The sequence below is a fragment of the Mandrillus leucophaeus genome, unplaced genomic scaffold, assembly GCF_000951045.1.
Source record: "Mandrillus leucophaeus isolate KB7577 unplaced genomic scaffold, Mleu.le_1.0 Scaffold812, whole genome shotgun sequence".
Lineage (NCBI taxonomy): Eukaryota > Metazoa > Chordata > Mammalia > Primates > Cercopithecidae > Mandrillus > Mandrillus leucophaeus.
Window position 1 is genome coordinate 348,450 of NW_012108831.1, and position 14,773 is coordinate 363,222.

The following is a 14,773-nucleotide window of genomic DNA, read 5'->3' on the forward strand; positions in this document are numbered from 1 at the left end:
TCAGAAATCTGTATACTCTGCTCTCTTACGACTATCTTTACTTAACATTTGGAAAAATCAGCATCATTTCTAGGTGCAGGGAAGAAAACGTCCAGTTAAAATAGAGTAGATAAAAAACAAAGGTCCTAAGAAATGGGATTCAAGGGGATGCTATGAGGAAGACTTGAGTTTAAAAACAACAAACAAACAAAACAAAACAAATACACTTTGTATTTTCACAGTCAATAGAATAGCAGCAAGATGTACTGAAAATTACCTTGGAGCCAGGAGCCCTGAATTATTCTTCTTCTTTTTGAGTAATTACTCAGTAGTGGGATTGCTGGGTCAAATGGTAGTTCTACATTTCGTTCCGTACTGTTTCCCATAGAGATTGAATTAATTTACAATCCCGCCAATAGTGTATCAGCATTCCTTTTTCCAGGAGCCCTGAATTCTGATCTGGGTTAGTCATTAATTCAGTGTGTGAACTTAGGAAAGTCACATAAACTTTCTGGCACTCATTGTTATCATTTTCAAAATAAGGAAGTTGGTCTAGATGATTTCCAAGTTATTTTTTGGATTTGAAATTCCATGATGTGAAGACAAAAGATATTATCATCTACTAATAATACTATAAAAAAAGAACTCGCATAAGTCAATGCCATCAGAATGCCTGGGTTGAAATATTGCCTGTATTTCTTATTCATTCCAAGATCTTTGGTCCAATTTTAACTTCCTTAAGTTCAATCATCTCACCTGTAAAATGTGAGTATTAACAATATCTGCGAGATGGAATCGTTGGTGAATTAAGACAGATACTTCACATAAAGCCTAAATATGGTGCTGGTGCAAAGAGGGCACTCCAACGCTAGGCATTTAATGTGGGCTACAGTCTTCTTGTAAATAACTAGGAAGAAAAACACCAAACATAAATTTGTATTTTCAAAATGAGTTTCATATCTCCTAATGTGACATTTTAAAAATCATTTGTTAACAGATCAAACCTAGCTCATTGTGTTCCTCTGCTATGTCAGTCCAGTTTAGTCTTGGGTGGAGCTGGGTAAGTGAGCCTGAGGCAACAGCTAAACTCTGCCCTTTACTGAGTCTCAGTCTTGGGCTTTTGACAGCCTCTCGGCTGCTGGGGAGTTCAACTCAGACCCAGGTAGCCATTGTCTCCGTCACTAACAAGAATTTAGAATACATGTGACAATGGATGATCCAACATCCGTAATTTGCAGAGTCTTAACTATTCTCTAAAGCCAGTCTGTCCTTTCAAAGGGAAAGCACTCCAGGACCACGGAGCTTTGGTTTCCATGGCAACAATGTAGGTCAATTGCTGCAGTCACACCTTCACCAGCCTTGATTGCATTTGGCAATTTACCATCTTCTGTGCTTCCTTTTGTTTGAGCCTCTCTCATTTGCTTAATTCCCTTCTCTATTGGGAGAATCTTAAAATGCAAAACTACAGGAGCTGAATTTAAATTAAAAACTGCAGAGGCTTAAAGAAACACACCTCTGGAGAGCACTATTTATCTTATAACTTTTTGACATGTGCTTCTTGAAATCAAGTCTTATGTCCTCAACTTCAAAATCTTGCTTCCCATAATCTGTTGCAGCTCAGAAATTCTTTGCTTGCAATGCCTTGTGGGTTTTTCTTGGAAAAAGCAGCAGCATTTCTGCCTTCTCAGACCATATTCTGATATCATGAATGTCACAATTACTAGGATAAAGTCCAAATTCCTTAATCTGTTATTTAAAGCCCTGAATCATCTGAGCTTTCCTCGCAGCTTACTGCCTTCCTCTTACCCTTCTTTTACACATGATGCTCAAGTGTTTACTTTCTTTCAGATTCTTGAACACACCCTATGCTCTGGACCCTCCCGTGTTATCCTCCCTTATAGGAGGACCATTCCCTCAGTCTCTGTCTGGCTATTTCCTACTGGTCCTTCAGATATCAGTTTAGATGTCACTTTCCACAGGAAAGTTTTCCTACACCCTGGCTTTGGTCTTTTGTTACACCATGTACTTCCTTATTGTACCATTATCGTACTTTAGTAACCCCTGTAAATATCATACCTCTTTTGTAGTTTGTGAACATTCTGAGTATTGGGGCAGTGTCCATTTCTCCACCCTTCACCCAACAACCCCACTGCTGAATTCCCACTGCCCTCCCAGGCCTTACTACATCATATGCATTTGTTAAATATTTGTTACATGACTGAAAGCACTTTTCCCTGCTAGATCTTCTAAGCCATTTGCTGTAAATCTCCTAATCTTGATATTCTGAACCTCCTTTCCATCCCACTGCAAGTATCCACTAGAATGTACTTTTCATTCAAGATATATTTGCAGTCTTCCTGTTTTTTACTGATATCTGAGATATTCACTGATATCAGTGAATATCCAGTCACTCAAAGTGAAAAAATTTCAAAATTCTTCGTCTTTTTATTATGACAGATTCCACTAAACATCAATTTTTAGGTTCTGTTTAATGTAACTATCCTAAGAAGATTTAAAAATAAGCAGTAAATGAAAGTGTTGAATTGAATAAAATAAATGGCATTACTAAGCCATGCACCTGTAATTGTCAAAGAAGTCCTCTAGCCTGCTGCCTAGCAGGCCCTGGACCCCTTCTTGCTACTACATACACAGTGGTGCATTTTAGAACTCCTCACTCAGAAGCCAGGGAACAGGAAAGACACACAGTCTCCAAATGTGACACCACCTGGCTTCAGGGACTGGGAATCACAGTCACACACTGTTTGAGCCAGGTATTGATGTTGAAGATGCCACTACTCAGGACAGCAGTCCTCTCTCACCTGTGGTTTCATGTTCCTAGGTTTCAGTTTTCAGTGGTCAACAATGGGCCATATGTATTAAATCGAAAATTTCAAATGAACAATTTAATACGTTCTCAATTGTGTGCTGTGGTAAGGTGTGTGATGAAATCTTGCCTCATCTCACTTTGTCCTGCCTGGGATGTGAATCATTCCTGCATCCAGAATCTCCATGCCATAGGTGCTCCCTGTCCCTTAGTCACTGAGTGACAGGCTTGGTTATCAAATCGACTGTCACAGTTTCACAGTGTTGGTGTTCAATTCATCCTTATTTTACTTTAAAATCACCTACTGCGCAAGAGGAGTGCTGCTGGCAATTCGGATATGGCAAAGAGAAGCTGTAAAGTGATTTTTTTCAGTGAAAGGTAAAAGTTCTTGACCTAAGGAAGAAAAAAGTCGTATCCTGAGTTAGCTAAAGTCGATGGTAAAAATGAATTTCTATCCATGAAGTTTTGAACAGAGTATTGTTGTAATTGCTCCCTTTTACTATTATTGTCAATTTCTTACTATACCTACTTTATAAATTAAACTTTATCATAGATACAAACATATAGAAAAAATATAGTGTATATAGGCATCCACTGGAGGTGCAGAAACATTTTCCCCATAAATAAGGGAGACTACCATACTTGGTACACTGATACCATGATATTTTGAGGTTGATGTTTTTGACACTTGAACATTTTGAATGGTTAAATTTTTAAAATTGTTATTAAGTAACCTATGCAATGGATATCCTCCCTTTATCTCTGAGTCTTCTATTCCATCACAGTTCCATCTCTATTTCTGAGTGACACTCCAATCTTGACCCCAATGCGTTAGTTTGGCCCGTGTTGGATTTCAGGTGTCTGTAGGACATCAGATAAAAATAAGCAGTAGATGCTGAGCTATATGGTTAAATGCTTCAAAAAATATTGGAGTAGAAGAGTTCAAGTATAAATGTCTTGATCACCGAGGGAAACAGTAATAGGAAAAGGAGCTGGGAACCAGGGAAAGATCATGAAGAACCACTCCACTGAAAGTTGTACAAGAAAAAAGGAAGCTTCAAAGGATGATAAGTGGGGAAAAAGAGGGAGCAAGAGTCCAATGCCAGAAAGTGATCATATAAGGTAAGCACCAAAAAGTAAATATGGGACTTGTCACTCTCTGAATTTAAAGAAAAAGTTATTATGGCTTAGAACAGCAGTTTAACATGTGTCTGCTTGGGCTGCCATAACAAAAGACCATAAATTGGGTGCCTAAAATCATAGACATTTACTTATTACAGTTCTGAAAGTTTGAGAAGTCCAAGGTCAAGGTGCTGTCTGATTTGTTTCTTGGTAAGAACCCACTTCCTGGCTTGCCGATGGCTGCTTTCTTATTATGTCCTCACATGGTGCGGGGAGGCAGGGGTGGGGGGTGGTGGAAGGGAGGGAGGAAAAGAGAAAGAGAGAGACAGAGACAGAGAGAGACAGAGAGAACTCTGTTCTCTTTTAAGAGCACTAATTCCATTATGAGGGCTGCACCCTCATGACCTCATCTAAAACTAATTATCAATTCCTCTCAAAGCCCCACCTCCAAATACCATCACGTTGGGAAGTAAGGCTTCAATGTATGAATTTCAGAGAACACAAAAGTCCAGCCCATAACAATGTGGATATAGGCATCACCTCCCCTTTTTGATTTCTTTCTTTTAGCTCTCCTCCTTGGAGCCCAATATCCCAATCTCCCCACAGGTCCTGGTCAAAGCAATAACTGAGAGGTTGTAAAGCAAGGCTTTCAATGGGCTTATCAGGGGTTCAGTTGCTGTGGAGATCAGTAATAGGGTGAGAAGTGAAGTATAAGGCAGATTGCAGTAAAATGTTTCATGTTGGAGTCTGAAAGCAAAGTCAAGACATCAGGGGCTCATTGTTGCTGGACACTGGCCAGTCTCAGACTGGCTGTAAGTCATGGAATGTGAACACACCTATGTGTGTATGTAACAAAGTCATACGCAGTGTATTCGATGCTACCGTCTCCTTCCCCCACCCCCAACATCCTTCCTTTTAAATTGTTTGCATGTGGTTCCTTTTTAAAATGGTGTAACCTAAACACGAACTGCTACTTTTAACTGATGCAGAGAGACTTTATCATCTTTACTTCTTGTGAACAAGCTTTACTTTTGAGATTTGGAGAAGGCAGAGAAATGCTGTAATAAAGAATGCAGATAAGAGATAGGAATTTGAAGGGGAAAGAAAGAATTAGAAGAGAAGAAAGAGGATGAGGAAACATATTGATGAGGGAGGAGAAATGAGAGAGGGAGGGAGAGAAGAGAGGATAGGAGAGGGGATGAAGAATGGATGATATGTATAGTAAAAAGAGAAACTTGAATGATGAATTTCTTTATTCCCCTCAGCAATTGATAAAGAACTTACAATTAATTTAAAAAGGAAGTCAAGGTGAGGATTAGGTAAAGAATCATTGACTAAATACTTCTTTTACTATCTTTTCCGGTCAAAGAGAGTAAACAAAGGCCAAATATTCACTACATCTCTTGTTAAATAACATTTATGCGAGTCCATTGATTTGATTAGTGAACTTCTGCACTAGATTCCAACAGACCAAGTCTAAATGGAGTCACTCAGGCCAAAGCTCCATCCCACCAAACTGAAACTTGTTGTTTATCTGACCTGAGAAATCAGGAGAGAGATAATAGCCAAATCCCCAAACAGATCAGTTTTAGCCTGCATGATAAGGAAGTCCCCTGTGCTTCAGTAATTACAAGATAAGTAACCTAAAGTAACCTGATGTCAACCAATCCTTTTTTTGGATTATACTATTTTATCATCCTTGCTTAAGTTGCCTTATAAAAACAGACTCTTCTGCCATGCCCAATGGAGTACCTGTTTAAACCTTTAAATGGGATGCGCCAGGTTTATGAATTGCTAATAAAACCAGTTCAGTCTTTAAACTTAATCTGTTGAAATTTCATCTTTTGACACTTTGGATAATCAATTATAATGGACAAATGTCAATATATCACATATTTTACATTATAAACCACCACTTTTAGAGATCACAGGAATTTACTTCTTTTACATTTAAGCTTTTACATTTACGTTAGACTGGAGTGGCTGTAGTGCAGATAAACACATTGATAATGCTGCCCATCCTTCAAGGAAATGGCACAGGACTTACTGATGAACTCAGTGTGTGTTTGGCAGGGAAGGGGTAAGACTGGGGGTGTGGGAAAGAGAAGAGTCTTCAGGGATAATTGCAAAGTATTTTACAGAGATGAGGAAGCCTTACAGAAGAAACAGGTTTGGAGGCCATATTAAGAATGAGTTAAGCTGTTAATGAGAGAAAACCACACTCCACAGGCTTGGACACTAATAGTCCATTCATTTCAGCTAACAAGTAGCCCACAGTTAGGCTTTTGATGGCAAATATCAGCTTAATGATGCCATATAGAGATCTCCTCACTGGCCACTCTTTCTCAGCAATCTTTACCAGAGTCTCCTCATTAATTTATCCTCAAAATATTGCAATTTCTGGAAAACTTACAGATTCTTCCCTTTCCTCCTTACTTGATTCCCTACTCTGTGCTCCCCCTGGTGTCTTCCCAGGAGATGGCATCCATTATTATTCCTGTAAATACCACCTAAATGCTCATGACTATCAAATTTACATCTCCAGCTAGGACCTCTCCTCCAAAATGCAAATGTGCACATACAACACCAAACTGGATACTTCTACTTGGGTCTCAGGACATATTTCAGGAAATGTCAAAATAAACATGTTCAAAACTGAATTCTGCTCCTGTCGCAAGAATTAGAGGTTAACTGAGTCACATTCTATTTTCAACTCCGCTTTTCTTTCTCTGCCCACTCTATGAGGTTACCAAAGGTAAAAATTCAATTGTCCATGCACTCCTACACCTGATGGTGTCTGTGTGACACGATTCTGAGCAATGAGATAGATATCTCCTGGTGCTGCTCTTTCCCCTCATTTCTTCTTCATGACTGAAGCATGAATAGAAGGCTTAAAGATTCAGCAGCCATATGGTGGCCGTGAGGCTATAGAGAGGAACATAAAAGTTGAAACACTAAGGGTGGCAGAGAGGAAATAGAGAAAGAGCCTGGGCCTGTCTATATGGCATCATTGAGCTGACGTTAGCCATCAAATGCCTAACTGTAGCCTCCTTTTTAGGTGAAATAAATGGAACTATCAGTGTCCAAGCCCCTGGAGTGTGGTTTTCTGCCATTACAGCCCAACTCATTCCTAACCGATGCGGCCTCCAAGCCTGTTTCTTCTTTAAGTCTTCCTCATCTCCGTAAAGTACTTTGCAATTATCCCTGTAAACTTTTCTCTTTTCCACACTCCCAGTCTTACCCCTCCCCTACCAAGCACACACGCTGAGTCCGTCAGTAAGTCCTGTGTCATCTCCTTGAAGGACAGGCAGCACTGTCAATGTGTTTATCTGCACTGCAGCCACGCTGGTCTAACTTAAATGTAGAAGCTCCTTAGCTGTCTTACCCACTTCCATTTTGGCCTCTTTCCAGTCACTTCTCAACCCAGTAAATCTTTTCAAAAATACTAGTGTTATCATCACGTCTCTGCTTAAAACCCTTTACTGATTCCCATTGCACCTATTCTAGAGTCAAAGCCACATACTAAGACTTATAAGAAGCTCATGGTCTCCTATTCCCTCCTTCACCAACCCAGCAGGTGTCCCTCCAACCCTTCCTCAGGAAGCTCTAGCCACAATGGCTTCCCAGAGCACCATAAATTCTCTTAGGCCCCCAGATTATTTTCGCATGTGGGTCCCATTCTTACCCTCTGCCCATCACATTTATTATAGCTTCCTTCCGCCTTCAAGTCTCATTTAAGTGGTCTCCAGTGAGGCCTCTTTGACCACCCTATTAAAATGAAAATAGTCTTTCCTACCCAACCCCATTGCTTTCAAAAACAGGAAGAATTTTTTATAAAGCACCTTCTACCATTTTGATACGTATCCACTTAGGGAAATAGAAATCATGTCAATTTGTTTTAACAGAGAGAATTTAATATAGATAATTGGCTAAACAGGCATTGGCAGGATGAAAAAACAAAAAGGGGACACAGGTACTACATAGATAGTAACTGTAACAATCTTGGTTGAGAGTTACCAGACCTCAGAGGAGGAGCCCTGCCGGGCTGGGATGCAGAATTCTGAGGGTGTCACTTGTCTCCTGCACCACTTCAGGAAGTTGGAGGAGGGTCTGGCTGTGAGAGTCTAAGGGAGGGTGCACCTAGCTGGTGCTGGCACTTCTGACAGGTTGCAGAGAAGCTGGTCCTGGGAGTGATGAAAGAAACTAGAAAGCTGCAAACAACCAGTGATGCTGGAGTAAACCGCATAGCAATAATTCCTGCAGGGGTGAGAGAGAGAATAGGCAGGAGCAATTCCCTGTTGCTTCCTATTGCCTTTCAGTCTTCCTTAGTGCCCCCTATTGGTAGAGCCTAGAATGGATCCACCTGGCAAAAGAAATGTTTGCAGAAGCCCAGGTTAAGCAATTCAGAGGAGCAAATAAAAGAGTAGATTTAGAGATGAGCTATCATAGCTTTATGACCAGCATTGTATTCATTTGTTTACTATCTTTTCTTTTCTACTAGACCGTATGTGTTCAGGATCCATGTCTCTCTTTTTACTATTGTAACCCCTCCACCAACCCATGTCCCCCATGTGCACAGCACAATAGCAAGTAAACAGAAGATACTCAACAAATATTCGCTGCATGGATGAATAATAGATGAATTTATTAGATTCTTTTCCTCAAAACTACTCAGCAAAATGTACAATTCAATTCTCGTCAGTAAAACATGAGACATTTAGTGCCTCATATGATGTTCTAGGCATTTGGGCTAAAAATGCCTAGAACATCATAAGAGGCAGCTTCTTTTCATTCAGGTGGGAATTTAAGACATTTTCATATGAAGCTAGGTAATAAAATGCTGTGGCAACATTCATATATTTAAATGTCCTAAGAATTGAAGAGGCATCAAAACTTATATCGGAAAATAAAAAGGTAAATGCAGGTTTGGAGTGATTCAGGAGATGTGCAGAAGAACTTATAATCTGAAGCAGGCTTGAGAGAGGAGGGAGAAAAGCAAAGCTGTGAAGGAAGGATAAGTTTGGCAGGTTTCCAGATGATTCTGCTGAAAGCAAAGAAATGAGAGATAGTAGGAGAAGTCATTGGAAAACAGAATTGGAACCAACTGTGGAAAATTATCAATTTTGGAGTTCAAATTATGGGTATTATGTCTTTTGCAAAGAGGGGGCATTAAAACACTTTAAGCAAAATAAATGATGCTGCTGTTGGGAATATTTTCTGAAGATAAATCTGGTAGTACCATGGGTAATTGATTGAGTGGGTAGAAACTAGAAGCAGGAGGACCAGTTAGGAGCCTATGACAATAATTCTGATCCAGAAAAAGATAATAGTAGAAATAAAGGAAAGAGATAACAGGTAACATTTAGAAAGAAGACTCAGTATCACATAATACAGATTCAGTCTGGGGCAAGGAGGGTGGAGAAGATATCTAGAATTAATCCAAAGTGATACACATAGGGTTCAGAAAGGTGGAGATAGAGCAGAGACTACCTACTTATCAGAACTTGATTAATAATGGCATCAGTACAATAAAAATCACAGTGAATTATTTTCAGTATTTTAAGTTTAATTTTATGTTCAGGGGTACATGTGCAGGTTTGTTATGTAGGAACACTTGTGACTTGGGGGTTTGGTGTACGGATTATTTCATCACCTGTATACTAAGCATAGTACCTGATAGTTTTTTTTCCCCTGAACCTCCCCCTCTTTCCACCGTCCTCCCTCAAGTAGGCTCTAGTGTCTGTTGTTCCTCTCTTTCCGTCCATGTGTTCTTATTATTTAGCTCCCACTTCTAAGTGAGAACATGTGGTATTTGATTTTCTGTTCCCATGTTAGTTTTGTTCTTTTTTATGGCCGCATAGTATTCTATGGTGTTACCACATTTTCTTTATCCAGTCTACTGTTGATAAACATTTAGTTTGATTCCAGGTCTTTGCTGTTGAAAAATTACAGTGAGTATTTGTCATCCAATAACAAAAGTCAGTATTTTGAAAAGCTAATATGAATCTGGAAGAATGTATATATCTTCATCTTGAGGAACTTCAGAAGGACGAGGCTTCTGGAAGTTATAATAGTCAGAGGATGTCTCATTTCCATAGATATGCTCCTCGAAATTGGACTGCTGTGTGTTTTCATATAGTTCCTTATCGGTTTTTCCTTTAACTTTGGGAGGACCTGCTTCCACATTTTCATAGTTTTTGTGTATGTTATTTCCCTTGACAGCAGATTTGTGGTCTTGGGTTTCAACTGAGATTTTATGCCTTAAGCCAACGATGCGGGGGCCCAAGAATGTTTTAGTACAGACTTTTCTCCTGCTGCTTCTCCTTTGCAAAAACCTCGGTAAGGTAAATCGTGTGGCAACATGGTGTTTACAGTGCCAAACACACCCAATTCCACAAACCACTAAGAGTAAAAGAAGTGAAATTCCTACAGAAATGGCCACTAAATTATTTCCACAACTTTTCAACATTTCTGTACGAACCGTGCTGTTTAGTGGTTTGGTGTTACCCTTAATGAATTCACAACGTAATTCCTTGTAGCCTAGTATTATTCAAAAATGAGTTTGGAAGCTCTTTTAGGCATTTCCTTTTCAGAGCTGAAAGAATGCTATCTGGTAAAGTCCTGATGCAATTAGAGGAGAGAGTGTATAAACTTATTTTTGGAAGATGGCTCTCTTCGTGTGTGATGCTCTTCACATTACAGCCATTCATGTATAATTGTACTGTATCAAGGGGATTTTATTCCATTCCGCTTCCTTTTCTGTTAATGAATCACAAAATGAAGCAGAAATGAGTGGAAGATGACAGCAGAGTAGAAAACTCAAGAAAAAGAAGGTTGAATGTCAGGTGCGGTGGCTCACGCCTGTAATCCCAGCACTTTGGGAGGCCGAGGTGGGTGGATCACGAGGTCAGGAGATCGAGACCATCCTGGCTAACAAGGTGAAACCCCGTCTCTACTAAAAATACAAAAAATTAGCCGGGCGTGGTGGCAGGCACCTGTAATCCCAACTACTCAGGAGGCTGAAGCAGGAAAATGGCATGAACCCAGGAGGCAGAGTTTGCAGTGAGCCAAGATCGTGCCACTGCACTCCAGCCTGGGCAACAGAGCGAGACTCCCTCTCAAAAAAAAAAAAAAAAAAAAGGTTGAATGATCTGCCATCCAGAAACCTGCTATAAATAAAAAATATGTTAATTGCATACTTATTATCTAACATAGAAAAATTACTGATTTTCACCAATGCATTAAACACCAGCATATAGTGAGCTTCTGCTTTTAATATAAAATACACTACCTGTTGTGATGAAAGAAAAAAGAGTTAGAAAAATCCTGTCCCTGCCCAAGCCTGAGTGGTTTTATCACTTAGATCTCCACATAGTTTTTGACAATTAGGTTAACAATTTTCAAGTGAAAGATAATGTTCTGAGCACAATAGAAGAAATGGGACATGTGCAGACAAGTGCAATCATCTTCATTACCTGTCACCTCTTCTGTGAAGCCCTGCCTATCCTTCTTTGGAGCAGGCAGAGACCTTGTCTTTTTCTTAACCATTCCTTCTTCTGCAATCCCTCATTAATGAGTCCATTCTCTACTCTAGTGCCATAACCTAAATGAGAGAATTGTATTCTTACTCGGTTAAATGGTGGGCAGGGTTCAGGTCATTTCATCTGTATGTTCCTAGAGAACAGCACAACACCTAGCACAGAAAATGCATCCAATCAATATTTATTGAATGAAAGAATGCATTTAAAAACGACTGCAAATTTCAGCATCTAATTGCTTAAGATGACAGTTTAAAACTCAAGGGTGCAGTTTATGCTTAAAACATGATATGAGACCTTTAAAGTAAACCAATGTATTTTCAAAAGCCTTTGTATCACAGGTTTTCTCATAGCTTTCAGAAAATAACTTCCATCTAAGATGATTTTACATTGTTTTCTGTTGATGCTTTAAAATGGCAAGGACATAAGAAGGGGAAGTGTTCAACTGGGCTGCATGTTCCATTGTGATTTTATGAACAAAACATTATTACTGTATATTTTCAGTCTGGATGTAGACATAGATCCAACAGTGCCTGTGAAATGATTATTATCATTTATGGAATGTTATCATCAATAATGTTTAGTTAAGAGCTTCAGCTTTTAAGCACTGTTACAGGGATTATCTCATTTAATCCTATAGCCGCTGTATGCAGTAGGTACTATTTGTATCATCATTTTATAGATAAGAAGAGAGGCTTAAAGAAGTTAAGTAACTTCCTTACAACCAAAATGTGACTGAATGAGAATTCAGATAAAAATTTCCCCAAAATATTATTTATCCAAATATCTGTAACACGCTAAGTGCATCAGTCACTAAATTTGTATAGCTTGATTAGCTCTGAGGTTTTTGAAAGTTGGAAATTATATATTATTTACCTGTGTATTACCAACACCAGCATTAGACATAGAATGACTAATCTATTAAACGTTTGTTAATGAAGGAAGTAATCTCTTTATGGGATGATAATAATAGTAACAATGAAGAAGAAAAGTAGAAATTCACAAAATGGTGCTCTGCTTTTAGTGAGTATTCATGAAAAGTTTAATGGTAATGAACATTCATAAATTTGTCTAAGGTTAGAATATATTAATATGCACATATTTAACTTGACATTTCATATAATAAAATTAAATAAGATGTGCAGCTAATTTATAAATTTTTTTTTTATAAAAATACAGGGACAAGCACCCCAGATGCAAAAATGTTTTAATCTCCTTGGAATTTTGGGGAGTAATATTGAGGTTGAGAACTGTATGGTCCGCCACACAAGATTTACAATCTGTAGGATCCCTCCTTTATAAGGCCAGCCGCTCTTGTGTTCAAGGACAAAAGTTTAGCCAAATGACTTTAATCATTAGGACCTCATTTTCTGTTTGAAACAGATGAGCGCCAATTATCTGCAAGATATTTTATGGTACACATGGTTACCGATTTAAGAAATTAGTGGCTGGGCACTGTGGCTCACGCCTGTAATCCCAGCACTTTGGGAGGCCAAGGCAGGTGGATCACGAGGTCAGGAGATTGAGACCATCCCGGCTAACACGGTGAAACCCCGTCTCTACTAAAAAAAAAGTACAAAAATTTAGCTGGGCTTGGTGACTGGCGCCTGTAGTCCCAGCTACTCGGGAGGCTGAGGCAGGAGAATGGCATGAACCCGGGAGGTGGATCTTGCAGTGAGCCGAGATTGTGCCACTGCACTCCAGCCTGGGTGACAGAGCGAGACTCCGTCACACACACACAAAAAAATTAGTTGCCAGAGTATTTGAAGTAAATTTACAAAATAAACTTTAAATATTGATTGAACTTAATCAACTTTTTGAAAGATACTAGGCCTGCAACAGAAGTCACGGTGAGGGTTGAGGAAGGCTATTGTCACTTCTGCAGCTGAGGATAAGGCAATAAATTGCCCTCTTAATTTTTAAGAAGAAAAGGTATTTTTACCATCTATGTTATTCTATGTAGAGTAGACATTCTGGTATCTCCAAAATATTAAAATTGTTTGTCTAAGAGATATTTACCAAGATAAAGACAAGAAGACATTTTACAGAAAAAAAAAAATGCATCATTTTCTTTGAAATAACATTACAGGAAAAAAACCTGTGAGACATGAACAAAGACCTACTATAATGAAAAACATATTTTAAGCAATAATCCTTCAAATATAGTTTAACACTTAAATAATGTTCACTTTGCCCAGTTTGAAAGAAGACTCTGTTTTCATTTTGGAAAGCAGTTCCAACAGGTTACCTAATAATTTGACATTGTTTTTAAAATCGCAAATTGCTGAGAAACTTCAGGAATTTTCAAGTAAGATGATGCCCTTCTGTTTGGAAACAAAGTAACAGCAAAGCATAATCATATTGTAAAGGAACATCAACATCACTCTCAGTTTGTAAATTGGGTTTCCCCCTTATAGCTACATAAGGCATTTTTTTCTAAAAACTGTAATAAGATAACAATCATTGATTAATTAAAGACAAACTTGTTTCTTACAGTTTTTAATCACCCAAATACCTTAAATCAAGTTCTTACTTACCTCAAGATTGGTGTGTCAAACTCTCTCTTTTGCTCTTTTGGTTATGTTTTAAATCTGCATTGGGTTAGAACTTGTTCCTCTTTTCCACTTTGGTAGGTTACTTCCTTCTTTCCCTCCTTTCAGGTTATTTAACACTTGCAAAGTTTCCTGGCTCTAGAGGAAGTTAGTATCAGATGCAGCAGAATTAAGATAAATGGTGTGGGTTTTTGAATAAGGAAGTCTGGCCCTTCATCTTTGTCAAGTAATAATTTTTTAACTGTGTCAGAAAATAATACGTAAAGCCTACATGTTTTTTTATTCGGGCCATATTTGCAGTTCCCATTTTAATATCAATAAAAGTCACTTGACTTGTACTTTAATTTTCTCAAAAAAGAAATATTTTAAATGTAGTAACACATAGGTCTTGGGCTTTTATTATTATTATTTACTTGTGTTGCTAGACCAGTCCTCTCTTCAAATATTAATATTATGTACCAATGCTCCCAAGTTATAGCCATACAGGTGAAATCAGTGTCCCAATTTGGGTTTGGAAAATGTTAATGTTCTTTTAAATGTATAAATAGGAATTTCCTCAGGTATGTTTTGAGGCCCATTACTTCTGGGACATGCTAGTAGCTCTTCCATCAGGTAAATGTAGGGAATACTGCTTCCCTGGATATTCATGGGCATATCAGCATGCTAATGGCTCTCAGCAGCCCTACAGCCAGCAAGCAAAATAAAACCAAATCAGAAAAAGAAATTGTATAACTTTGCTTTTAGCACTAAGTACTCCA

General features: G+C 38.6%; 1 protein-coding gene across 5 annotated transcripts; it reads right to left on the minus strand.

Moving 5' to 3' along the window:
- Nucleotides 1-9,480: 9,480 nt before the first annotated feature.
- On the minus strand, nucleotides 9,481-14,107 carry GAPT (GRB2-binding adaptor protein, transmembrane). Of its 5 annotated transcripts, none has more exons than XM_011967850.1 (4): nucleotides 14,001-14,105; nucleotides 11,554-11,618; nucleotides 11,074-11,094; nucleotides 9,481-10,765 (listed from the first exon to the last, which is right to left on the minus strand). In XM_011967850.1, exon 4 carries the CDS (start codon nucleotides 10,392-10,394, stop codon nucleotides 9,921-9,923), a length of 474 nt encoding a protein of 157 aa, XP_011823240.1. In that variant the 5' UTR covers nucleotides 10,395-10,765; nucleotides 11,074-11,094; nucleotides 11,554-11,618; nucleotides 14,001-14,105; the 3' UTR covers nucleotides 9,481-9,920. The 5 variants fall into 5 exon arrangements, with proteins under 5 accessions (XP_011823240.1, XP_011823243.1, XP_011823239.1 ...); XM_011967853.1 differs by lacking the exon at nucleotides 11,554-11,618 and adding an exon at nucleotides 11,401-11,528 and having other exon boundaries at nucleotides 11,074-11,091; nucleotides 14,001-14,061; XM_011967849.1 differs by lacking the exons at nucleotides 11,074-11,094; nucleotides 11,554-11,618 and adding an exon at nucleotides 11,401-11,528 and having other exon boundaries at nucleotides 9,481-10,684; nucleotides 14,001-14,107.
- Between the last annotated feature and the right edge of the window lie 666 nt (nucleotides 14,108-14,773).